The 25,340-nt window shown below is 43.5% G+C and overlaps 2 protein-coding genes, 1 long non-coding RNA gene and 4 other non-coding genes across 14 annotated transcripts in view; 6 read left to right on the forward strand and 1 right to left on the reverse strand.

The window, feature by feature from the left end:
• Positions 1-3,534, forward strand: part of LOC118211426 (potassium voltage-gated channel subfamily B member 1-like) — a 37,243-nt gene extending 33,709 nt beyond the window's left edge. For all 4 annotated transcript variants that reach the window (XM_035388620.1, XM_035388621.1, XM_035388622.1 and 1 more), the window contains one exon: positions 442-3,534. In XM_035388620.1, the coding sequence (XP_035244511.1) occupies positions 442-2,394 (1,953 nt within the window). In that variant the 3' untranslated portion in view covers positions 2,395-3,534. The remainder of the gene's footprint in view (positions 1-441) is intronic.
• Positions 3,535-11,092: 7,558 nt separating this feature from the next.
• LOC118211718 lies at positions 11,093-13,636 on the forward strand. 2 transcript variants are annotated; one of them, XR_004762067.1, is made up of 5 exons: positions 11,093-11,174; positions 11,710-11,792; positions 12,150-12,227; positions 12,424-12,775; positions 13,044-13,636. It is a non-coding gene; the product is annotated as an uncharacterized LOC118211718 (long non-coding RNA). The 2 variants fall into 2 exon arrangements; XR_004762068.1 differs by lacking the exon at positions 11,093-11,174 and adding an exon at positions 11,358-11,380.
• Positions 11,993-12,083, forward strand: LOC118212020. The gene has a single exon (XR_004762156.1). It is a non-coding gene; the product is annotated as a small nucleolar SNORD12/SNORD106 (small nucleolar RNA).
• On the forward strand, positions 12,264-12,356 carry LOC118212021. The gene has a single exon (XR_004762157.1). It is a non-coding gene; the product is annotated as a small nucleolar SNORD12/SNORD106 (small nucleolar RNA).
• On the forward strand, positions 12,556-12,643 carry LOC118212019. The gene has a single exon (XR_004762155.1). It is a non-coding gene; the product is annotated as a small nucleolar SNORD12/SNORD106 (small nucleolar RNA).
• Positions 12,858-12,949, forward strand: LOC118212018. Its single transcript, XR_004762154.1, has one exon. It is a non-coding gene; the product is annotated as a small nucleolar SNORD12/SNORD106 (small nucleolar RNA).
• Positions 13,637-14,252: 616 nt separating the features above from the next.
• Positions 14,253-24,883, reverse strand: LOC118211717 (exportin-2-like). Of its 4 annotated transcripts, none has more exons than XM_035389133.1 (26): positions 24,805-24,883; positions 23,505-23,595; positions 23,195-23,337; positions 22,857-22,958; positions 22,602-22,747; positions 22,222-22,312; positions 22,027-22,134; positions 21,847-21,939; positions 21,569-21,736; positions 21,333-21,462; positions 20,529-20,594; positions 20,064-20,266; positions 19,768-19,852; positions 19,613-19,674; positions 19,382-19,518; positions 18,743-18,846; positions 18,325-18,422; positions 18,003-18,153; positions 17,645-17,853; positions 16,911-17,008; positions 16,513-16,598; positions 16,338-16,419; positions 15,950-16,096; positions 15,235-15,466; positions 14,790-14,915; positions 14,253-14,633 (listed from the first exon to the last, which is right to left on the reverse strand). In XM_035389133.1, the coding sequence occupies exons 2-25, from the start codon at positions 23,587-23,589 to the stop codon at positions 14,826-14,828; spliced, it is 2,916 nt and encodes a 971-aa protein (XP_035245024.1). In that variant the 5' UTR covers positions 23,590-23,595; positions 24,805-24,883; the 3' UTR covers positions 14,253-14,633; positions 14,790-14,825. The 4 variants fall into 4 exon arrangements, with proteins under 4 accessions (XP_035245024.1, XP_035245023.1, XP_035245022.1 ...); XM_035389132.1 differs by lacking the exon at positions 24,805-24,883 and adding an exon at positions 24,123-24,284 and having other exon boundaries at positions 14,253-14,603; XM_035389131.1 differs by lacking the exon at positions 24,805-24,883 and adding an exon at positions 24,123-24,284.
• Positions 24,884-25,340: the final 457 nt, after the last annotated feature.

Below are 25,340 nucleotides of genomic sequence, written 5' to 3' on the forward strand. Positions count from 1 at the left end.
GCCAACTTAGTGATTTCTCTTTCATTGATATTGAGAAGAAAGAAGCTCTTGTTGCCTGATACGTAGGTCATGAATTAATAATTTCAAGCTATCAGCTCCACAGAAGAAGCAATAGAACATCCTCAATGTCATTTAACAAATGTATATATAATTTCTATTTTCGGTACATAAACACAATATCCTCACATGTACATGAAACGCATGGCCGTCCACATGATTATAGACACCTATCCATGGGAAAACTACATATTTATTTGTTGAGCCACTGTTCCACATCATAATTCAGTTTGTCAAGGGCACCAGCTCTACATTCAATAAATGGGAAAGCATATGGCTGTGTACATAGAGTACACATGCTATGCATGGTGTACATTCTATATGATATGTTCAGTATGACTGTAAGAACTATACCCCATCTCTCCTATGCGCTTTGCCTTGCAGGTCCTGGCCATCATCTCCATTCTGTTCATTGTGCTGTCGACCATTGCCTTGTCCCTGAACACCCTTCCAGAGCTGCAGGACACAGATGAGTTTGGGCAGAGTACAGACAACCCCCAACTGGCCCACGTGGAGGCCGTGTGTATCGCTTGGTTCACCATGGAGTACCTGCTGCGCTTTCTCTCCTCGCCCAGCAAGTGGAAGTTCTTCAAGGGCCCCCTGAACATCATCGATCTGCTGGCCATCCTGCCCTACTATGTCACCATCTTCCTGACAGAGTCCAGCAAGAGCGTTCTGCAGTTCCAGAACGTGCGACGGGTGGTGCAGATCTTCCGGATAATGCGCATCCTGCGCATCCTCAAGCTTGCACGCCACTCCACTGGGCTGCAGTCCCTGGGGTTCACCCTGCGGCGGAGCTACAACGAGCTGGGGCTCCTCATCCTCTTCCTGGCCATGGGCATCATGATCTTCTCCAGCCTGGTCTTCTTTGCTGAGAAGGACGAGGATGGCACCAAGTTCAAGAGCATCCCAGCCTCTTTTTGGTGGGCCACTATTACCATGACCACAGTGGGATATGGGGACATCTACCCAAAGACCCTCTTGGGGAAGATTGTGGGGGGACTGTGCTGCATTGCTGGGGTGCTGGTGATCGCCCTGCCCATCCCCATCATTGTCAACAACTTCTCTGAGTTCTACAAAGAGCAGAAGAGGCAGGAGAAAGCCATTAAGCGAAGGGAGGCCTTGGAAAGGGCCAAAAGGAATGGCAGCATTGTGTCCATGAACATAAAGGATGCATTTGTCCGCAGTGTGGAGCTCATGGACGTGGTGGTGGCACAAAATGGGGAGAGCATGGAGATGGGGGCAAAGGTTCAGGACAACCACCTATCCCCCTCCCGTTGGAAGTGGGCGGCTAAGCGCATGACCATGGAGACCAGCTCCAAGTCTTTAAATGAGAAGGAGCCAACGTCACCAAGCAAGGCCCAGCCCTCCAGCCCACAGCACCTCAATGTCCAGAAGCTGGAGGAGATGTACAATAAAATGTCCAAGTCCCAGTCCCATCCCAACCTCAACAGCAAAGACAGAGGGGACCCCTCAAAAGCAAATAAGAAGAGAGATGAGATGGAGATGGGCAGTATTCCGGGGCCTACAGGCCCACCGCCAGCCACACCTGGGGGCATAGCAGACATGAGGAGCATGTCCAGCTTAGACAGTTTTATTAGCTGTGCAACAGACTTCCCAGAAACCACCCGCTACACACACAGCCCAGCCTCCAGCCATCCTGTGCGGGTCAGCACCAGTCCCGGGCTCGAGACCACCCTGGAGCATGAGCCCATGTTGACTGCGTGTGACATTTCCAAGCTGGGTGCCATCTTGGAGGCTGGCTCCAAGCTTGGGGGCTCCTCACGGCACAGCTTCTTTTCGGATAGTCCCCGAGGCTCACGATTCAGCAACCTGCTCAAGTCACGCTCCTTTAAGGCCAAGCTCCGGGCAGCGGCGGCAGCTGGCCCCTCCTCCTCCTCTGTGCAAGGAGGTGGCAATGCTGCCCTCTCTGACATCTCTGCCTTCTCTGACCACTCCCTCCTGAGCCCCGAGGTGTCTGTCTACACCACGGCCAGCAGCAGGACCCCGCCCAGATCCCCGGAGAGGCTGACGCCTGCCATCTTCACCTTCCACGACGCGTCCATCAGCAAGTATATCGACGCTGACACAGACGAGGAAGAGCATCTGCAAGACGGCTCTGACTCCAGCCCTTCCAAGCGTCTCCTTAGAAACACCAGCCCCAAGTTCAGTGTAAACACTGGCCATCAGCGGGGTGCCAACCACCTGGAGGTGGCCCAGAAGAGGCTGGGGCAGAACTGCATGTTTCCACAGGAGGGACGGCCACGCAGTCGGCAGGAGAACCACATGACCCAGGGGGAGAGGACCCGTTCCAGCAGCTACAATGACAGAATCTGAGCCAGGATGTCCTGTGTTCAAAGAGCGAACTGAAGCAAGATGGGTGAGTGACACTGGGGGAAAAAAAATGAAGAAAGAGTAACACAAACACCAGGAGCTTTAACTGCATGGCATGAAAAGCTTCTAAATAAGCCATTGACATGTAAACAAGGCTCAATAATAATATCTGCTGGCTTCAGTGAAGACCAAGCAAGTCTGTGCAGTGATTGACAGGAGCTTTGGGAGACTCATGTGATCCCTCTATTTTTCTTTCTGTAAAGTGAGCAGTGTTGTGTGCTGTCTGACGGCATCCCAGTCATGGGGGTGAGGCCTGGAGAAAGGCAGGGCCAATAGTGGGCTTGTGGGACAGGAGAATAAAGCAGAGAGAGCATGTCAGTGAGTCACAGACAGAGATATAGTTTTCATGGATGGAACACTTGGCCACCGTCACCCTGCCTTGTCCAATCACGTAATGTAGATTTAGGCACTATTGAACAGACTGAGCGAGAAAAAATTTGCTGTTTACTTCCTAGAGGTTTTTTTCCTTTCAAACTGGCCTTAGTTATATGCATGTATGTGTATACATATGGTGTATTTGTGTGTGCATATATATATATATACTGTATGTATGTATATATGTATATACATGTGTGTACATATAGGTACAATGATAAATTAAGAGAAGAGAAAAAATGCATTGAAATACACACAAATACACTCTAGTATATGTACATATGCAGTAATTAGCTGCATCTTTTCTAAAGCAAAAGCAGAAAAATATCTATATCTGCATTTTCTTTGTTACTTCATAACCATTTGGTTTCATCATATTTGAGGAGTATATTTTTTGGGGAAATGTAGATAGGATGACCTCTCTTATTCCAGTTCAGTCTTGATCTAATCCCTGCATGTGAGAACTACTTTGGCATTTTCTGTACATATTTGAAATTTGTTTTGTTTATTTTCTAATTTACTTGTATTGGTGTTATTCTTTTTTCCAACTCCAGTTTACATAATTTAAATGCTGCATCAGAATCAGGATAGACAGGATAAAATAGCCTCATAAACTGTCTATGTATGTGCTATACACACACACACACATACATACACAAACACACCTCACCACACCACACACACATATACACACACAGCATGCCACACCACAACACACATAGGTCTCTCTTTCTCTGGATAATTTAAAATATTTCACCTCACAGTATTCAGTCAAAGCCAAAAATGTGCCCAACACGGTCAGGAAACCGGAAATAAAACAATGAAAACCACTTGGATTCTTCAAGGCACTCGGACTTTATATGTGTAAAAAAGTGTTTTTTTCAAAAGGAATCATATCATCCATGTAGAGCTGGGGGTGGGGAAAAAAGAAGAAATAAGAAGCATAATATATATTTTTTTGAAATATTTTGTAAAGAATGGCAATTGAATAGGAAAGTGAATTACACTAATCTTGTAGGCTTGCATTTCAATACATAGCTTTATTTAAAAGTATGTACTAAAGAACATCATGAGAGAATGATGATCTTTGGCTAGGATCTTTTTGCTTGTTGAAGACTGTTGTCTCTGTAATTTTATTCGTTATACAATGTGATTAGCCAAAGACTCGTTCTTTCAGTCGGTCAAGGGGAGATTGGCGGTGGCCTGAGTGGTTTTTGACATGTGTTAGGCTGTCTCCCCAGTGACAGATCTCCACGGACACTTGGGCATGAGGTTAACCCATCGACACCAACAGCGGCAGATCTGAGGGTGAGAGGGTTGGGGTGAAGCTGTGATGCATTCTGGGAGGAAGGATCAGGGAAAGGGAGGTTGTGAAAAGATACACGCACGCCAAACATCCATACATACAGACACACTCACACACATACACACACACACCTCTATTGGATTTATTCAGTTCTAGTCTTGTACTGGCACCATCCAGAAAGACAGTGTGTCTCAGAATACCACCAGTTACTATGCGAATGTTTCAGATCACTTTAATACATCTCAATATGTATATCTCTAATATAACTGTGCACTTTATTCTGTACGCTACCCTGTTTTAGTTGTCATTCGCAAATACATATTAACAATACCTAAGATTCTATGTGAAACATTGTATTCAATAACCGTTGAACATATAAAAACATATGTAAAAGAAAATGGTAAATATACATTTTTGGTTTTCAAATTTTAGTTCATTGTTGATGTACCTAATTGCATATTTAAAACGTAGCTATTTTTGTGCCTTGACTTATTTTGAAACACACACACACAATAAATCCACAGCAGTATATCATTCATTTTTACACATACTCTGGTTTCACAAGAATTTAGGAATAATTCTGCATACACATAATGCATGCACATGCCTCACATTTGACAAATGCAGTACACATAGGTGTCACACATGCACATAATCCAAACACACAGTAGCTGCATGCCAACAAATACATGAATAACAATAACAATAATGTATGCTCAAGCATGCCTAGACAGACACACAAAGACCAGTACACACTCACATACACATGCAAACATTTTCCAGACAGGGTTAGGAAAAAAGAGCAAATGGGTTGACAATGGTCCACTGAACTCCACCCGCTGAAAAGCCTACCTGCTCACATGTCTGACAGTCCACCTCCCTACAGTCCACTCACCCACCCCCGTCACCCACCTATGATAGTCTTTGTGAATTTAAACCAGCTGTCTTCTGGGAAGTTTATTTCAGGAAGAGTATGTCGTCAAGAAGATGACAGCAATTGACAGGGAAAATCTGCAAATTACTGTCTGTAAATAACAGGATTGCCCTAGTACACTGAGTCACCTTACTTTTTAACAATGGGGAAATTTTTAGGATGTTCTGTTCCTCTGGCCCACACTCAACTCTACCAGCCACCACTCAGTTTCCATGATAATTTGTTTTTAGGCATTGATGTGTTGTTCTCTGGGGGGGGGGGGGGGGGGGGGGAGGGGGGGGTGTTGGGGTTGTGCACTTCTTTGTCGTAGCAGAGTGGCACTCTTCAGGCAACATATTGTTAGGAGTATAAAAATATGACCGACAAAGGTCACACATATTTACCTCTCATAGGCATCTTTGTACAAACTGTTCCATTGCTTCTCCATGCAAATGGATTATAATCTTGCAATAAAAGAATTTGATTGTAATACACGTCACAAAGGCCTGTGTTTGTTTGTCAGGTGTACCGTGGGAACTTGACAGTTTTGGAAACTGATGATAGTCATTAGATTTTTTTTAACCTTAAAATGGTGGTGGGTGGTTAACAGCAGCCTGTTAGTGTCATCTTTCACAGGCCTCCTGCAGTCATTGGATATTATAAGGCCAGTAGAGGGGAAATGGCTCTGTGACATCATCAGAGCAACCCCAATTATCGAAATGCCAATCAAGCTCTCTTGTATTCTTGCCAAAAAGAAAAAAAAAAGATTTCAAATGAAGGATGACTTTAACTGGGCTGTAATTGGATAAACTGACAAACAAACACTCAGGTGCCAGTGGTAATGACAGTAACACAAGCAAAAGGAACACTCCTTTCATGCTGTACTCCTCCACCTGTCCAATCCGTATAGTTACAGGCAGAGAAAAAATCAGACTAATGAGAAAGGTGTGACACCATCACAAGATAACCGCTCTTACAGTGCTTTCAAAGTTCACCTGTGGCAACTGATGTATGATCAGTGGACATGCAATTGTCATGCTGTCATGCTGAGTCCATACCAGAACCACAAAGCTATGGAGACTGTGGGGTGGGTCTGTTGGGTACAAATCATTTAGTGATGTCACCTTAAATCATGTTGGGCAAACTAACACATTTTTGCACTGGAATAAGATTCGTTTTTTTTTTTCCAAAAACAGTGAAAACCCATCCCTATGAAGGTACGCTGTAAGTCTACTCAAAATCTACTGTGTTCCCCTGTCTCCACCTGTTACTAAATAAAACAACATTAACCTTTTGAACAAAGGGAAACTTGTGCTGCTGCAAAAGATTGGTCAAAGCTCATTTGTGACATCTTTTTTGATTGTTTTCTTTAAGGGCACTTTATATAAGTCAATCTTACTTCATATCAAGAAGATGTACTCTGCACTTTATACAGGAGCCCCACCTGGAGACAGTCGGTTTGTCATTAAACATGAAACATTTTCCAGTAGATAAGGCCTTAGCAAGGTCTATTGTTTTTCAGAATGGTCACAGGAAGTCTTATAAATGTCATGTTTAAAATGGAAAGCACAATCCAAGTGACTTGTTTTATTTGGTTTTCAATTTATTTTGGTATTTCTCTTTTAAAGTGTTAAAGAACTGCTAAAAAACAGCCAAATACAAAAACGAACTAAATAAATAATTATTACAAAGCCACCAATACCCTTCTATTTCCAGGATTTTTCAAAAGAAGAAATCACAGCTCACACTACATACCTACTTCAACCCTCCTACAATGTTGTTTGTAAGTCTAAATTTGGTTTTGTAAAGTCTCTTACGTTGATTCTTCCTATTGACATTCTAAACTGTTATTTGTGTTTGACATTCTGTCCTTTAATGCATGTAGCATTACGGAGCTGTAACTATGTTACTCTGAACCTGTCTTAGAAAAGAAATCTCTAAATATCTGACGCTCTTCCTATTTCTTTATTAAGCAATGCCCCCCTTCCCCCTCCCCCTGGCTGACTGAAAATTAAATAAAGGATATTAATTATTCATATGTTTTATTCCTGTGCCATCTTTTTCAAAAATAAGATATCAGGATGTTTCCGTGTGTGCATGTGTGTGTGCAGGTGTTTGTGTGTGCATGCGTGTATGTGTGTACGTGTGTGTGAGTGTCTGTGTGTGTGTATGTGTGTACGTGTGTGTGTGAGTGTGTGTATTTGCATGTGAGTGTACGTGTGTGTGTGCGAGTGTCTGTGTGTGTGTGTGTACGTGTGTGTGAGTGTGTGTATGTGCGTGTGTGAGTGTGTATGCATGTGTGTGTTTGTGTATGAATGAGTGGGGACACTGTGCCTCAAGTATGGAAAGGGTCCATTTTTACATAAGCATGATGCTCTAAAATGGCATCTGTATATAAAGTCATTGCGTCGTTTACACGTTCACCTAAATATCTGGAAAATTAGCTTCGAGTCCCTGGCTGACTCATCCCCAGTCACCCTTTTCCCATACACAAACACAGATAAACTGTTTAAATTTCTGTCATTAAAGTGTAGGTGCTGCAAACTAATTGTTTGTGACAAGATATGCTGATCTTAAGGCAGAAAGTAACCTCATGCCCAAAGAGAGACAGAATGACAGCGCATACAAGAGAGATCGCCATTCAGTCTAGGATCACCCCCTAGTGGGGAAATGTCACAAACAGACAGGACATTTTACAATGGCTACGGCCCCTCTCACACACCATTTAAACCCCACACAGATGCCCGGCTGTGCTGACTCTGAAGTACTGATGACGACACAGATAGCAAAAAGGCAGATGATGAAGACTGATGAAGTTAGGCACGGGTGAGGCAATGTCCAGTCTGGCAGGTGTAGGTACAGACAGGTGTGGTCATTCACAGTGAGCCATCTAGTGGGTGTGCACAGATGAGGTCATTCATCAGTCATAATTTCCATTTTAGGGTCCTTCCTCGCCTAAATTATATCAATTCTGCATGACACACCTCGCATCACACGTCTTCAATGTTGTCATGGCTACCTGCTGTGACCTAGCTTTGGATAACAAAGAGAGGTTTATTTTTCACCACACCTTCCACAGACAACGTAAGCGCATACCTGCCCGATGACGTAGCCTTTCCTGCCAGGCACAATGGAGTTCCTCACTTCAAAAACACCTGTAAAATGCACCAATAGCAGCAGCCGAGATGCTTATCTGATCGCTCCTAGCATCGCAATGCTTACCTAGGATCTACTGATCTGCACAGCTGGTGAACAATAAGCTCTAAGGACTGCCGGCTATGCACCCATGCTACTGCCTTTTTCACAAAACGTGACCTGACCAGACATTTCACAAACTCAACTCAGAGCACACTACTGAGACAGGGAGGAGACAAATGTCACTATAGCAGAGTTTAATGAGCCCAAGGCAAGGTTCATGTGCCTCCGAGATTCTAATGTTTACGTAGTCCACCTTTTATGTTTACTGTGGCAGGTGGGTGTCCTGTTTCAGACTGAAAGGGTAATTGTTGAAAGGCATAGAGTGAGTTATCAGCCAGGGTCTGGGAGCATTAAAGGGTGTTTAGCAGCACTGGTCCCTGTGATCCACTTTGTATGCTGACCTACATTACATTACGGGGTCCAGTTCAGCAGGTCTGACAACTGTTAATTTGGCAACACCATACACTTCTTTACACTTCTTGGAAAATATCTGCCATTTCATTAGTGACGCAATGGCATTATTGAAAGTGCACAGAAACAATAAATGAGAGAAAAAGGCACGTCTCAGCTATTTTGTTCATTCATCCCATGCATGTTTAATATGGATTAGCACTCAGTTTAATTTAAATTAATGTTAGTGTTTGAATATTTAATTATTTTGTGTGTCAAGGGCAATTCCTTGAGCAGCTATGCTGTGAGACAGCAAATTTAAAATGTTTGTATAGAGGCTAGGATTAAACAAAGAAAAAAAAATCTTACAGGAAACAATGAGGAAAAACCAGAAAAGGGATTCTGTAATAGTATGAGCTATGTGCGTGTCTATTCTCACGTATAGCAAATAAGGAAAGTTCAGAACTGAACTGTGGGCATGTACTGACAGCTCACCAAGACATCTCACCCACTTCTGTCTGTCACTACAGCATGAGGAGCTAGCAGCAGAGAGATGGGAGGAGGCATTAAATGCACTTTCCTTTCATATTTCATAAGGTATGGTAGAACTGCTTCAGAACTCTATTTAATTGACTTGCTTACTTGCCAAGAACAAATTTCTGTTATGAGAATTCCTATAAGGTGAAGCCAAGTCATTTAATCAGGACCATGTGCTGTCCTGGAAACAGTTGGTATCAAATACAACTCTGGGATTGGATACTTTTGCTGGCCATGCCTGATCATCCATCCCCAGCCATAAAGGGATATGCGGTGTGTAGCAGATAACATAAATATATGTACATATGTATTATACATGTGGCACACAGCATATAACGAGGATTGATACCATGCACTGGATTATGCCACTCCCAATTAGAAGGGTGGGAGACCCTCCGTAATGTAGGTTAAGGCCAAGGTTCTCTGCACCGACAATTCAATTGAATGAATAAAGACATAGGCTGGTTTTGTATTAAAATATAAGTTCCTGTAAACTTGTGCAAGAACAACAAGAACATAAAAGTTAAAAAAGGGCAATATAGCGGGGTAGCCAAATTAGTGCTCAAGTTAATTTATAATGCCATGAGCCACACTCTACTTAAATGACATGGTTATAAACAAGTAAGACACACATCAAGGTCAGGCTGTACATTAGTTAACTTATGCAAACCCAGAGGAGTTCCAACGCTACTTCCAGAATGATGAATTGAATACAAATTGTGGAGGAAAGATATTGCATGATGCCCAAAAGGGGGGGAATATTGCACAAAGCCCAAATAAACAATGCCACTACACATTAAAGGATTCAGTCCACTACACACAGGTTACAATAAGTAGAAGGCTACAAGTTGCAGAAATAAGGTGGAACACTGCACACATAGGCGGGTAAAGTGCGATCTTCAAGGGCATCCAACTGCACCAGTAATTTTAAACCCGAAGTAGATTAGATACGCAGGCACACATACAAAACTATCCACGCGTACAGATAGGGCACAAATAATACCATTGGGTTAAGCACAAATTGGAAAATGACCTCACTTACTCCAAGAAGTGGGTCTTAGGCCACCTACCAGGAGCGACCAAACAGCGGGGCAATAATGGGAATTTAGACAACCTGAAGTGCCATGATGCAGCTCTCGCTTCCACAGTAACTGGTGGAAAGGGTCACATCTGCAATGTCAAACTCATTTTCCTAATTTGCCTCTATACAAACAATTCCAACTATGTGACTTCATTTAGATATTTATTTAGGATATTGATTTATGAAGTATTCTATGTGTCTATATTGATGTTAAATAGTTTTAACTGTGCATGGATGTCTGTTTATTGCTTTTCATTTACACTTGATTTCATTTACAACAGGTTGTGCAATGTGATTGCATTTCACTGCCTGCATCTGAATGTCTTTTTTCCACAACACGCTGAGCGCAACAGAATAAATTAGTACCTTACCATGGTTTCTACTGCCCCCACGTGGCAATCGTAGGAACAAAACAAGCAGAAGTTCAAAGTTTTTTAGCATTTAGGTTCAGACAAGGGCCTGTGGAATTTCATCCTGCGGGTGTTGGGGACTGAGAGAAATGGAAAACAAATTTGTTCCATCCAACAAATTTGGGGGGGGGGGGGGGGGGGAGGGGGGGGATATGAATGGTGCAAAACACAGCAATGAGTAAAATCAATCACTATTTCAAAGACGCATAGTTCAAGGTTCATTTTCTATATGTCGTGAGGATCAATTATCGTGTGCTTGTTTCAATTTCTGGTAACTTGGTAAATAAATTGCTGTTCAATAAGCAATGCATTGACGTTTGGTATCAAATACAGCGGCAGAATCAGAGTACATTGATGGGCTACGAGAACACTGATTGATTAAGTAACACGGAGGATACAACTCCATTTACCATAATGCATTCTGGCCATTGCTTTTGCGCAGAAGACACGTCCTGACTTTTTAAACCGGCGCACATGCTTTTCCCGTCTCTTTCACGCTAGTGAGGAACGAAGGTGAGTAGCAAGAGGATGCACTGCAGTCACGCTGTCATATCTATAGCAGACCTTCAGTAGTAATATTGCGTAAATATAGCAGTTATTATTCTTCTGCTATCTCGTTAACGTTCCAAGTTTTGCGAGATTTTATATGATTTGGGAAACTTTCTCTTAACTGTCGAGTAGTTGAGAGTGCTGCATTCTATAACTCTTCTACTTCTGCAGTAAGGCTGGCTAACGTTACAATTAACGTCGATTAGTTACATTACGCTATAAATATAGGTAGTCATTTTTAAAACATTTATAACATTTTGCGAGGACCGTGACTTTGCTACAGCAGTTTTTCCACCAATGTTTCAGTTATAGCCCACGTGTGCGGGGTCATTCGCTAGCTTGTTAGCTAAGTAGGTAAATGAGCTTCATAGACTAGCTCGCGTGCAGTATGTGCGCACATCTGATTTGCTTTAGCAGTGTTTAAAAAAAACAAAAAAAACCCCACCATCTTTAAACGCCAAGTTGGGTAAGTAACTCACGTTTGTTTTCTGTTTTTAAGAACCGATTGTAGGAATCTGGTGCGATGCAGAGGGGGATGTCACCATGGCGGCCATCACGCAAGAAACTTTGGCGTCCATATTGGTGGGTTTACACATTTGTTCTTCAGACAACGCGGCGTAACTGATCGTGTGCTTTTCCTTGCATTTTTTTCGTACCACAAGTATTTGCCTTATGATGTACTCGGGCTGCCTTTAGGCGAATCGCCCCCTAATGATTTTAAAATTGGGAAAGGTCTTTTGCCTAATGGTATGAGTGGTCTTGTAACGTGATTCGACATAAATGCTGGTGTCCGTGATGACTTATCTTTTTTCCCCAGCAGACCGACAGTGTTGATTGCTCAGGAATTTAAGCCAAAACCTCTGAAACACCAGCCGTCACCACGTGTGCATGCCGCTGGTAGTGAACGTTCTGAACTAACGTTGAACCTCTCACCCACAGCACTGCACTAAAATGAAGTTTCAGCGGGCCTTGACTGGAATAGGCGCTTGAGAAGGCTACCACCCTCCGCTAATCGGGGTGAGAACAAGAATTCTTGAGCTATTTACGAGTCTGATCGGTGTTTGTGATGACTAATCTTTTTTCCCCAGCAGATCGACACTGTTGATTGCATGACTTTAAAAGCCAAACCTGTCTGATTACACCATTTGAAGAATGCACTTTTTGTGTATGTGCAAAATATTTGCAAACCATCTCTCCTCTCCCCCCCCCCCAGGAATCATGTGAAGCTGGCCAGTTGTGACCCCTATTTCCTGTGACATTGTAAGTATGTTGCACACCACTTAAGTATAAGGTGTATAGGAGTACATAAGTGCAAATAGGGAATTTACAAACCGTTGAACATGAAGTTGGTGTTTGTGATGACTAAGCTTTTTTCCCCAGCAGATCGACCCTGTTGACTCTTGATTTAAGCCAAACCTGTCTGACACGCCAACTGAATTGCATATAGTCAATGTTGGCCTTGTGGTGGAATGCATAGTCATTTGTGCTTTGCTTCCTGCAGTGGCAGAGTGGGGGATTCTCAGATGGCAGTTTGCCATATACCAGAAGAAAGACCATCACAACACGTAAGTATACAGCCGCCTTTATGCTGTTTTGAAAATGGGTTGGGAATGTAGGTAGATTATTGGCCTCTAGATCTGCATGGTCAATGGTGATAATGATGACTGAACTTTTTTCCCCAGCAGATCGACATTGTTGACTGCCTGACTTTGTAAGCCAAAATTGTCTGATACACCATCTGGCCACTAGTACCAGTGCTTACTACTGTTGCATATTCTGTGGATTTTGAACCAGTGCAGTAAAATTCTACCCCCCATCCCTTTCTGGTCCAAGGTATTGAAGGGAAGCGATGTGGCCTGCCGGTATCTTCCAACACCCCGGACAGGATGAGTGAGGACCCATTTTTGACTGAAATGGGAGTCTCAACCCACGAAGACCAGACACCTAAATGGTTCCCTACAGTATGTGGGGACTCCCTGTGGCTGTAGGCTAATTTTCTGAAGAGTTTGTCTACCACTTGAAGTATTGTCCTTTTTGTTTGGTTTAAGAGCATAATACATGGTGAGAACAGAACAGCAACTTTGCTTATTTGCCTGCAGACTTCAGTATCCATCATTGTCTAGGGACACTATGGTCTTCCTCTACTACATAGTGTGTGCATGGGATGCGATTGTATATTATCCACCTAATTTAATTTTGTTTTTTAAAAGTGAACTAATGTAAACTGGCTCAATTAGGCTTCTGTGCAATTCTTCATGGAAGTGTCTACACCAAATTGTTTAGCAGCTAACCTGTTGTAAATTGAGCCTATGCTGTACTGTATGATATCTAGGTGGTATCTTTGAAATGGGGAATGTGGATTCCAGAGACATCACAATAAATCTGCTAGTACTGCAAATTGGAGTATTGATGTAATTGTCAAAGTGCACAAGTGTCTGTTCATTCATTTTGCTTTTAATGTATACTGTAGACATTCTGGTGTGAAATTTTGCATTTGCATTTTCTGTAAGTCTAGTTTAAGTTGCCCTAATTAAGGGCGGTTCTCAGATTTGTGTGACTCACTTCATGCTGCACAGCATAGTGACCATGTTCCTTTGCCACATGCTGAAGCCTGCTGATGCTTATAGATCTTAAATTTAGACCTAGTTTCTGCAAGAGATTGGTCAAATTCAGTTGAGTCTTGGTGTTCCTGATTTCAGCTTGTCTTGTGTAAATACAATTAACTTTTTGAAAATGGTGCATTCACTTCAGTACTGTAATTTGTTTAGTCTTCCCAAGAAGTCAAATTGCTACAATATGTACAGTACACCTACAAAGAAACATGAAATTCCACTCAAGTCAGCATTGATCACTGGTTAGAGTGCATTTGATTTCCTTAATTTACTGGCCAGAAGCAGTAAATACTTTAGAAGTTTCAATTTTTACACAATCCTTTGGAAAATATTTTGAAATTTAAATTTGTATTTCTTAAACATCTGGGTTTTTCTTGTATGAAAAGCACTCTAAAGGTTTACTTCTACTGCAAATAAGCAACAGGTACCATTAGTTTTATACAAATGCTGTTTATTAATGTTTAAAGGCATCAGAAATGGACAAAACCAACATAAAAATACTACAATGCACAAAATGCAAGAGCGACTATGAAACTCCTATTTTGAAAAGTAAAAATGGGGGGGGGGGGGGGAATAGACTGCTTCCTGGATTCAGCAGACAGCCATAAAGAGGTCACATGTGTTTGGTCCTTCCTCTATTGTGTTCAACAAATGTTAGTATGTGGGGTTGGTGCATGTTGGGCAGTTATGAAAATCCACTGAAGGCATGATTTCCCAAATATGCTGATTGAGTGGAAGTACTCTGACCTTCCCAGCAAGTCCAGGTCCTGTGGGACATTCTCTGGAAACCAGGGGAAAGGTCTCTAACAGCCTGCAAAATTCCAAATTGCACATCTCAGAGTCATTTTATGAAAATGAAAAACCTTAAAAACCCCTCATTTCCAAATGATCAACATCACTGTTGCTGTATTTTCTGTTCCCTGCCATAGTCCAAGTGTACCCAATCCCGGTATCTCAGTGACCCCACCTGTAGACATGAGTGTTAGGGTAGTCTAATCTTCCATTACACTAGCTGCACGCTGGCTGCTTGGAGGTAGCCCTGCAGGAACTGCAAAGCTTCAGCATTTAGACTGGTGCTCAACATGGAGGGGACCTGCCGAGTAAACAGGGAAACACTTAAGTCACCTCTCCAGACTCCACAGATCATTAAACCAAGTTATTGACACATTTGGATTTCATGGTGTAAAACAAGAATGAGTCAGGCATTCACTACTGCAAAGCTGCAGTCAGTGTGGGTTAACTGCTATCCATCAGCTGTTAAACAGTCCCCGTACGGAGATCTGTGAATAAGTTGAAGTTTTCACAGCAAAATGAATTCCTACAGTTGCTGAAAAGGTTTGGAGACCACTGTGCTCCTGAATGCCGGAGACAGACATGCAAATTTGAGGCGCTATTGCCTGCTTGCGACTCACCCGTCCTGGGCAGGCAGTGGACAGTTTGTGCAGGGACTGCGCTAGCATGATCTTCGGGTTCATGACGGTGTCGCCAATGGGGTCGTGCTCCTTCTTCCCGGCAAAAGCCAGCTGAGAGAATGCGGTCTGGTATCCGGCCGCGTCCTCGATGTCGATGAAATGCTCGTCGTCAGGGATGCTGTCGTCTTCAGGTAACTCAAATAGACCAATCAGAGCCTGCAGTAGGAGGGGCCTGCACAACAATTTCCATCAATGAGACCCAACCATTAAAGCCATGCACTGTAATCCTGTTTCTTTGTAAAGTATCCTGAGCAGTGATCTCAGAACGACAATTACGATTACATTACAAACATGGACTGGACGCCTCCATATTGTATTTAACCCAAGTGGCGGAAGATCGTATTTGAAGCATCCATAAACTGGCATTACTTCAATAAAAAGCACAGAAGTACAAGGCATTTGCATGGATTATAGTGCAAGAAAATTTCAAATCTAAACCAATCTCAAATTTATGAATAAAGTTCCAGGCTGGGCCATGAAACTGAGAAAAAGCAGCAACAAATCCATTAAATATCAGCCTTTGAGGTTCTTCCAATGACTGTGGACCCACATATCCTGACACTAAAATGCTAAACATTCCACAGTAAAATCTGTCTTCTTTTAGCCAAAAGGCCAAAGGGGGCCTAATCCCTCACTAATTGGCCTTCTCCCTCACCAGAGCTTGGTGTATTCGGTGTCCATCATTGCTGGGCATTCTGTCAACATCTTGGTGATGCCTACAGCACAGACCTTCCGGTCCACCTGGCCAGACACCTTCTGAACCTCTGGAATGACGATCTTCTCTACCACCATGCCGAACATCCTGCAGAAGCAGACTGGAATTCAGAGCCTAGCTGCAGTACCTGAGGCTTCTCATTCCATTTCATTCACAATTCAGGACTATGCAATAGGGCAGAGTTTTGTTAAATTCAGGGTACATACCCACAAAATTAGTCATATTTAACAAAAAGTAAGATAATAAATCGGAGTTGAGAAGCATGAGCATTAAATGGAAAGTAATGTAAAAATGACACGGTGACATCAGTTTGACCTGAAGGACTTACTTTGGCTGTATGCTGTCAAATATCTCCTGCAAGGCAATAGCTCCATACTTCACACAGTAGAGACTGATGAATACCAGGAAACCTGTGGATAATAGGAGAGGGTGAATGAAAGAGTGAGTATGTGTGTGTGAATAGTTTGTATATGAGGGAGCATGCGTATTTTAGGTAGACTCACTCTTGACAAATTTGGTGGTTTTGGAGCTCTGCAGCCTTTGAAACAGGAGTATGAAGATCTGCTTCCTGTACTGAGTGATGGATTCTCTGAGATAAACAAGAAAACACCCAAGAGTCACCTAAGCAGATGAGTTGTCTCTTCAGGATCCCTTGTGCTATTATAGCTTTCCTTGCAATTCAATTAACACATGCCCCACAACAGAACTGCAATACAAAAAGCAATCATAAAATTCTGGAAAGTATCCGAACCCCCCCCAATGGCTGCCACACTTGCACTCAAAATGGCACTGAAAGTCTGAAACTGGAAAGTAGCACTGCACTGAGCAGAGACAGGTGGCACGCTGTGTGCACATCAGTGTAGGGTAATGCCTTCAGTGGGAGGAGCTTAAGGTCACTCACGGGGGCATGTGCTCGATGATACTGTTGAGCAGGTAGAACCCCTGGTGGTCATTGGCCTTGGAAGCAAGGAGCTTCTGGAACACTCCCAGCAGACCTGGCTGTAGGTGGGAGGACAGTCAGTTAGGAAACATCAGCCAAGCAGTACAAATCTGGCATCCCTATGAAACTTCACAAACCCATTATGAGCACAACACAGTGTTGAGCGAATAACCAACATTTCAATGTTGTTTTTTTTTGGTGTTTAAATAATTAATCAACATCGGTTTGATTATTTGAATTGTCTTAATTTGGTGGATAAACAGTGCTTCTCTCAAAGCTCGGTGTGCTTGTTTTTTTAAGTTGTAGTTTTTAAAAGGCAGCTACTCAAAACAGTTGGCACAGAAATAAGCTTTGCAATAACTACAATGACCATAATCCTGCGCCTACAGACATGCAAGTAACGGGTATTTTACCCTTCTGACTCACAAAACCATAACCTGCATCTCAAAGCCACTTCCTACCTGTGGAAACACAAGACTACTATGTAAAGAGCACATGCAGCTTCCCTACACCACAGGGCAGGGGTTGATATAGCACTTCCAGCACACAGCCATAGGCAGGGTAGTGTACTGACTGGATGTTGGATAAATTAAGTACAATTTCAGCCAGCAGTTGGCGGCATGCTGAACTGCCTTTCATAAACCCTGGAGAGGCGTAAGCAGCAGTGCATTGGAAGCCCTCTGGCAGGCGCTCACTATTTTGTCAGCGGCGGTGCTGGCAATGGCGGCGCCTCCTTTCAGCAGGTAGGCCTGCAGCAGGCGGACCAGCGGGGGGATGTTGCCTGTGCGCTCCCACAGGACGGGCTGCAGCAGGTGAGGGAACAGGGCCATGTAGGCGGAGGTGGTGGAGCTGGAGCGGATCTCCAGCAGCAGAGACATCACCTGGAACATGTACGGAACAAACTCTACAGAGACAGGGGGGGGGGGAAGGAATGACCAGAAGATCTGTGCAGTTGCCCTTATAAAGCTAAAAAACACATTTTCAACTACTGTCAAGTTGGAGTTTTAAAAATGTTATTTTATTGGACTTCTGAGGAGTGGGACCCCTGCCTACCCTGCACGTCGTTCTGCAGGATCTCGGTGAAGACGGGGAAGAGTGCATCCTCAAAACTGTCCACTGTAGCTGGGCTGGCTTTGCAGGTGATCCTAATGGACAGGCACAGGGACTCAAACAGGTAGTGGTTAAAGTGAGGCTTGCTGGGGTTCTGAAAGAAAGGAAACACACATATGAAATACAGTCACTCCTATACCAGTTCTTCCCAGGGTTTAGAACAGACTACAGTCTTACACAAAGCAATTACACATCATCAATTAGCAGACCATACCAAAATTATGGATGGGTAGTTAAACACTGGGTAAAAGTAGCCAGGGCCTACCTTGCTAACTAGGAGGAGCTTGTGAGTGAGCTGACCAATCAGAGTGGGCACATATGGAACAATGGCCTCTTGGAGGAGGGAGAAGCTTCGCATGATTGCTGCAGATTTGAGTGATGATGGTGCAATGTGAGGTCACATGTTAACATGACAACACACATACACAATTCAGAGAGAAAAAACCCCACACACAATACAACAGCATTAAATTGTAACTGGCTATTCAAAACAGGCTCTTATAGTGCCCTTTTTTAAATCGTGGCATTGAAAAAAGTCCTTGACTGCAATGCATTAGAGAAACACACTTGCTTCAGCTGCAGGGCACACGTTTGTGCTACAGGTATAGTGGTAACGGAGACATAACTGCAAAATCCTAAGTGGGGAGTAAATAGTGAAAATAAATGCATAAAAAGCGGGGCACCTTTCATGATGTACTCGTTCTCGGCAGAGCCGGGCAGTGCCAGGGCCTTGAACAGGTTGTTGAGCAGCTGCTCTGTAAAGGGGGCCATCTCTGCAGGTGTAATACTGCAGACAGAGAGCACAGAGACCGCTTCAAATATCCATCATTCTGACAAATGAACATCACTGACAGCTTTATCATGCCCTTCACTGCCTGCATCTCACACAATGGGGCCGACTGGCTGCTGTGTTTTTACACCGTAGACAGTGTGAACCTGGAGAGTACAGTGGGTGTTTAGTAGAGTAATCAGTCAGTGAAGAGGTGTTGGGAAATAAGGCTGGGTAAACCAGGGGTATGATACTCAGTGTGGAACTGTAAGATACAACAGGTGAATAGTACTCAATGTAGAGGTGTTGAGTACAATAGGTGATCGATAAAATACTTGGCATAAAGGTGTTGAGTACAGTAGGTGATTGACAAAATGCTCAGTGCAGAGGTGTTGGGTACAGTAGGCGACTGAAAAAAGTACTCCTTGTAGAGGTACTAGTTACAGAAGGTGACCAGCAGTACTCAGTGCAGAGGTGTTGAGTATAGCAGGTGATTGACAGGGTACTCAGTGCAACGGTGTTGGGTATAGCCGGTGATTAATTTAGTACACACAGGGTAGAGGAGTTGGGGCCTCTCATGGTGAAAAGCCTCTCCAGGGCATGAGCAGCGTAGGTGTGCTCCACTGTGCTCTCCGCTTCCAGGTGAGCCACCAGCAGCGGAACGGCCTGGAGGAGGTGCTCTTTCGGGAGCTGAGAGGAGAAAGGAGGAGAGGACAACAGTCGGGGGGGGAAGAGGCAGGATGGGAGGACAGATGATGGTGGAAGGGAAGAGGAACAATCTTACCTGACTCCTGAAGATCATTACATATTTGATAGCGTCAGCCTTCAATACTGGAAACTCGTTAACTGAAAGAAGGAAAAACGGTCATCAGTGAACAACCAGCACGCTCACACAAAGTTGGTGAAAGGACACGAGGGCACATGCAACGGCATCCTTACCGTTTGGTGAATTCAGGTCTGTGAGAATGTGATTCACAAAAAACTCTGTGAGGTTCACCAGCTCATTGGCTTGTGTTATTCCATGCTGAACAACAAAAGGAGATGTTTGTGTACAACAAGAAACAAATGCAGTCAGAAAATGAGCATTTTACAGGCAAAGTCTCATTCCTCATTTGCGCCATGGGAGTAGCCCATTGGGACAGCCCAAGCCAAAACCCCCACCCAAACTCAGCATGGTGCTTTTCCCACTATGATGCCATTCGGAGTCTACACAGTTGCAACACAACTACACCAACCTTCTGCGTCTGTGCCTTAGAAGCCAGCGATGTCACTAGGTAGATGGCAGCGTCCTTGTGCTTCCAGTTGATCCTGGGGTTCTTGCCGTACTCTGCCAGCATGGAGCTGACGTAACCAGAGAAGATGGTGGTGACTGGGGCCTCAAAGAACTTGCAGAGGCCCCGCACGAGGTCACAGGCTGCCCTGCGGCGGGTGTCTATGTCTGTGGACAGGCGGAGGTGGGCACATTGTCCCCCATTTAAATCAAGTTTATTGATATCAACCAGTGACACAGTAAGCTTAAAAACAAATCAGGACTTGAGGGCTGTGCTAAATTCCATGAGGATTTGAAAATGCTGCGTTGATTACATACAGCCTATTGAAATGCTACAGTATTGCTGAATGTGGGTGTGAGTCAGGAATAAATGATCACCATGTACCACTGTTCTGTTAGCATGCTGGTAAGCTGAGTGAGCAGCTGTTACCTGAGCCCTCCAGGTCTCTCCTGATGTACTCCTCTGAATTATCTTCAAACGCTTCCTCATCTGCACCTGTGAAAGTAACCAGGTCAGCTGGCAACAGGCTGCTAAACCAAGAGCAAGCATTGATGACACCATTTTAGAATTTGATAACAAAACTGAATATGGATGCATATCCCGATGTGTCAAACAGCAAGTTAACTTTCTTTTCAAACTTGTAAGATATTTATAGTTGCCAAATGCTCTGCTTCTACAAAGTACATTAATCATTCTGCCCCCAATCCTCGTTTTGGTATCTACTTCAGTCATTCTGCATCAATAACCTGCACACTACCGATCCATCCTTAGTGTGCCTTCCCCTGGGCTCATTCCAATCCCTTATTTTTACCTCCTTGCATCCACCCGACACACTTTCCTAGCGCCTTAGCTCCACCCAACAGAGGACGCAAGGAAAGGACATGAGGATGGAAGAAACAAGGAAATGTGTATTAGGCAAATGCGCTTTCCTCTCAAGTGTCAGTTTGAAGATATGCTAATTACAGATGTGGCAGATAGGGAGAGGTGGATCCACAGGTTGGTTATTTATACGTCACACATTCCAAAAAATAAATTAAAAAAATAAAAACTTATGCAAAGGATGCACTTGGGTTTCCCATCTCAAGGATCCTTTGCGAGCCTCCCAGCTCCTTCAAAGAGCATTTAAAAGACTGGCATTTCCTTAGAGAATTGATCCAATTCTGAGTCAGTCAAGGACCGAGGAGACAAGGACAGATAAAATAAGCGACTGGAATGAGCCCCTTGTTCACTCACTTCTGAACTCCATATTGGGAACGATGACCTTCTCACAGATGCTGGTCAAAACATTCTGGTCCTCAAACAGGTGCTTGTAGTGCGGCCTCTCACAAACAGATGCCAGGAACTGAATGGCATTGCTCACAAGCTGCACCAGAAGCAGAGAAACCACAATGTGCCATTCAAAACCCTGAAAGTTTGGGAACCGGAGTAATGTGAAGAGGAGTGCCAAACTGAAGAGAACTCGGCCTCACCAGGTCATATTTGACCTCCTGCCCGGTGGTGACCAGCAGGTTCCAGATGGCGGTGACGAAGCGCGGCAGGTAGGGCTGGAACTCCTCGTCGTACTTCTGCGCATACAGGGCCGCATTGTCGCAGATCTGAGACTTCAGCAGCTCCAGCAGGCCGGCCTCCTCCTCATCCTGTGGGAGACGTGCGGCACGGACACGGTCACGGCTCAGACACGGCACCCGGCCGTGAACTACACTAAGCCAGGGAAAGTGTTTTCAAACCAAGCACTGCTTTTGCTCACGTCTGTTTGGAGGAGCTTGTTGTCCAGTGTCAGCAAGTTGTGGAAATTTGTCATCCAGGTTTCCATGTTGTCTTCAAAAAACTCTGGAAGATCCTGAATGAGATGGGACATAGGAACAGCTGAATAAGCAGCAAATGCTTTTTTTGAGTCCTGCTGGGAAAAGCACAAAAGGGGACACACCTGAAAATTGAGGCTGTAGAAAAGCTTGGAGATGAGTGTGAGGGAGGAGAAGAGGACCTTCAGGGCATTGATGTCCGATGCGTGAGTCTGACACAGGTCAATTGTAGCCTGGAAAAACAAGCAGTCGCATTAGCATCCTGCCACAGCGCAAATTAATTTTATCTATGGGCTGGGATTCAAGGCTGAGAAATTCACCTTAAAGAGTTCAGTGAGAGGTTGGGCAAACGTGTCCAGCACCAGCTTAATCTCCAACCAAAGCTCGTTAGACTTAAACTCATGTCGATACCTAAGAGAAAAAGAAATCTCAACTCAACTTGATATACCATCGTTCTGCTGATATTCCACTGATCTACTGCCCACCCCCCACAACATTTTAAAAATGTAAGCCATTATCAAACTAACTCAAATATATCTTTAACGGTTATGTGTTCCATTTACTGAACCGATACATAAATATGCAAGACTATAAAATGCATACATATGAATGTATCCATTAATCTAATGAATATATGAAGAGTATTAATCATTAATAGTAATCTGCAATATCATTAGCGAATCCTCGCACTATCACTTACCTCTTAAAGAGTGAGTGTGCAGTGCGCAGCACTCCATTTATTACATGGAAATCTCCACTCTGAAAGCGCGTCACCATATCCTTGAGGAGTTCAGGCCACTTCTGAGGAAAGTCTTCACGGCCAATAATGCTGATGGCATCGCTCAGCTGCAGTACAATAGGGAAAGCGAGAAGGTATGGCATCAACGCTCTCACAATGGGCTCTATCCAAATTGCAGTGAGGATAAGTACAAATCCATAGCTCACAGCAACATACCTGTTTCTGAATCTGCTCTGGGCTGGTCAACATCAAATTTACAATGTTGGCTTTGATGGTTGTTCGGTCTGCATCTGAGATTTTGTTTGGTTCATCTTCAATCTATGAATAAGGTGAATATGAGAATGATAATTAACAATCAGAAAAAAAATATGAATAAACACAGGTGTGCATTATCACCAGACAAGACTAATGTCAAGCTACAAGACCTGCGTAGCCTCTACCTCACCATCCTGAACCAAATGGATACAGTTAGTCCCATCCCCACTTTATACCTCCCAGCCTCCAGACATGACTAATCCTAATCAAGAACAGATGTGCGCTCCTGACAAACTTACAATGCGCCAGTTCCTCTTGATGTAGTTCTTGAAAGTGACCGCAGCACAGACTCGGATCACACTGTCCTGGGATTTTTCCAGCAGTGTGAGTAGCAGGATTGAGTAGTTCTGATTGCCTTCCACAGACTCAAGAAACTTCTCAGCTAAGAAGGACATAAACACAACATTAGGAAAACCATTACAGAGCCATTTCAAAGACCACACCTTCATATGTCTTAATATTTCCACATTTGCAAACCTACTTCTACAAAAACTGACGTTTTATGGTCCATCCAGATACATTCAACCAACTGCCCTTTCTTTCACATACCTGGTCGTCTGACAGAGGGATTAGGATCAAGAGTTTTCTGCAGGAACTCTGTGAGAGTTTGCAGGTTAGTATCATTCAGGTCCATGGTCCCCTAAAAGACGAAGACTTAATATTATCGCCAGACATTAATATTATTTTGGTTTACAGAAGGAAGGTACACTGCAAAGTCAGAAAACACAACATTCATGAAAACGTATAAAGTATAACCACAATAGCTACGGAAGCCAAGCACCACCTAGCTGGCTAGCCCTGCTAAATTACAGTAGTTCGCTGGATAGGTGGGCGTGCCCCGTGCATTACAGGTTTGAATTTACTTATTGGCATAACATTTTCTACCCTTTATGTAGTTTTAACCACGTTTAACTCGCGTTACAATTATTAGTGACAACTCGAGAATACCGTAATATATAACACAGCGACTTACTTTCTCATCACGCACAATACACTCACTTTAATGACCGATGCTTTCAATTTCAAAGCCAATTAACGTTAGTGAGACATCTCACAATACCTAGCTGCATAACACGACAACGACAATAAATGATCTAGCCAAGTAACAAGCTAACTTCCTTGATAGCCAGCTAGAAAGATTAATAACGTTGTCAAAGTGGGCAGTACCGTGGCTGGTGAGTCATTCAGCATATAACTAGTATAACGGCAATCTCGTTAACGTTATCTACCTTAACACGCAACATAGGGGAGTTAGTCTACCAAATTACCAACTAACACTACCACATGCATAACAAAAAAATGAAAAACATATAGGACAACCGAACAATGCAAGTACTTCCCATGAAATTGGTTTGAAATTCAAAAAAACACCTTTGCAGTCCAATATAATACGATGTCAAATCGCAAGTAGCACTTTGGTCCAATCACACAGTCTAGGAGGCGGGACTGTGGCACAGCGTTGCCTGCTTCAATCAAGTTCTCTAATGCATTCATTTAGCTAGTCTGTTAGTTAGCTTTTTTTCGTTAAATGCTTTTTACCAACCACAACGAGAAGGAAGGAGCGGCACAATTTATCAATCCAAAACAACTGACTAGCTCGCTGATGCATTAGCTAATGTTACCTGCGCTGCCATGTCCACCCCAACTTAACGCTTGGAGCTATAAGTTGCGTGGTGACTGCATGGAACCAGCGCTAACTTTTCAAAGGACCCGATTCTATCTAAACGAAAACGTTATAACTACGGTAGCTTAACTAAGTGGTACTGCTTAGCATACCGAGCAGTGTATACCCTAATAACGAACTAACTGTACAGTACATATCTTCAAAGCGCTGAAAGTGATGTCTTACCCTTGGAATAGATTTACGTTACCAACTTTGCTGAAGCTGCTTTAAGTGGTTGGATTTCTCCTTTTTAACGGCGCGATGACACTAGTACGCACTACGCAGGCGCGAATGGCGGATACTGCGGTTGAGCTGTGCAGCTGTTTCTTGGTTATTGGACCTTAGAGTGACACGCAGCAGTGCTATTATTTCATTCAAAGTGACGGAATGGAGATATGATCATACTTCAATTAAGAATCAAGTAGATTGCCCCCAATAATCATTAAATGACAAATTTCGGTATGTGCTCACACGTTCAACAAGTGTCTCATAACTACTTTATCCACGCTAAACAGTTTATCTGGACGCTATGCATGTAACATTAGTCTTGCGTTTCCTACATTGCAATTTCTCGATAATTTTTTTTTCTCTCTAAACATTTTAAAACTAAATCTAGCAATTCTGGCCATGTTCTTAACATATGGTCGTCATACGTATTCAAGTTGGCCTCCGGTTTAAATGCTTCTTGAATGACATCCAAATTCTCAAAATAAATAACCTGC

The sequence above is a fragment of the Anguilla anguilla genome, chromosome 13 (genome assembly GCF_013347855.1).
Source record: "Anguilla anguilla isolate fAngAng1 chromosome 13, fAngAng1.pri, whole genome shotgun sequence".
NCBI lineage: Eukaryota > Metazoa > Chordata > Actinopteri > Anguilliformes > Anguillidae > Anguilla > Anguilla anguilla.

Coding starts and splice junctions, on each gene's coding strand:
- LOC118211717 (XM_035389132.1), bottom strand. CDS start 24,146: ATGCTGAATGACTCACCAGCCACG. Junction 21,463..21,568: donor AGGAGGTCAAATATGACCTG/GTGAGGCCGAGT, acceptor CTTCTGGTGCAG/CTTGTGAGCAATGCCATTCA. Junction 18,154..18,324: donor AGCTCCTCCTAGTTAGCAAG/GTAGGCCCTGGC, acceptor CCTTTCTTTCAG/AACCCCAGCAAGCCTCACTT.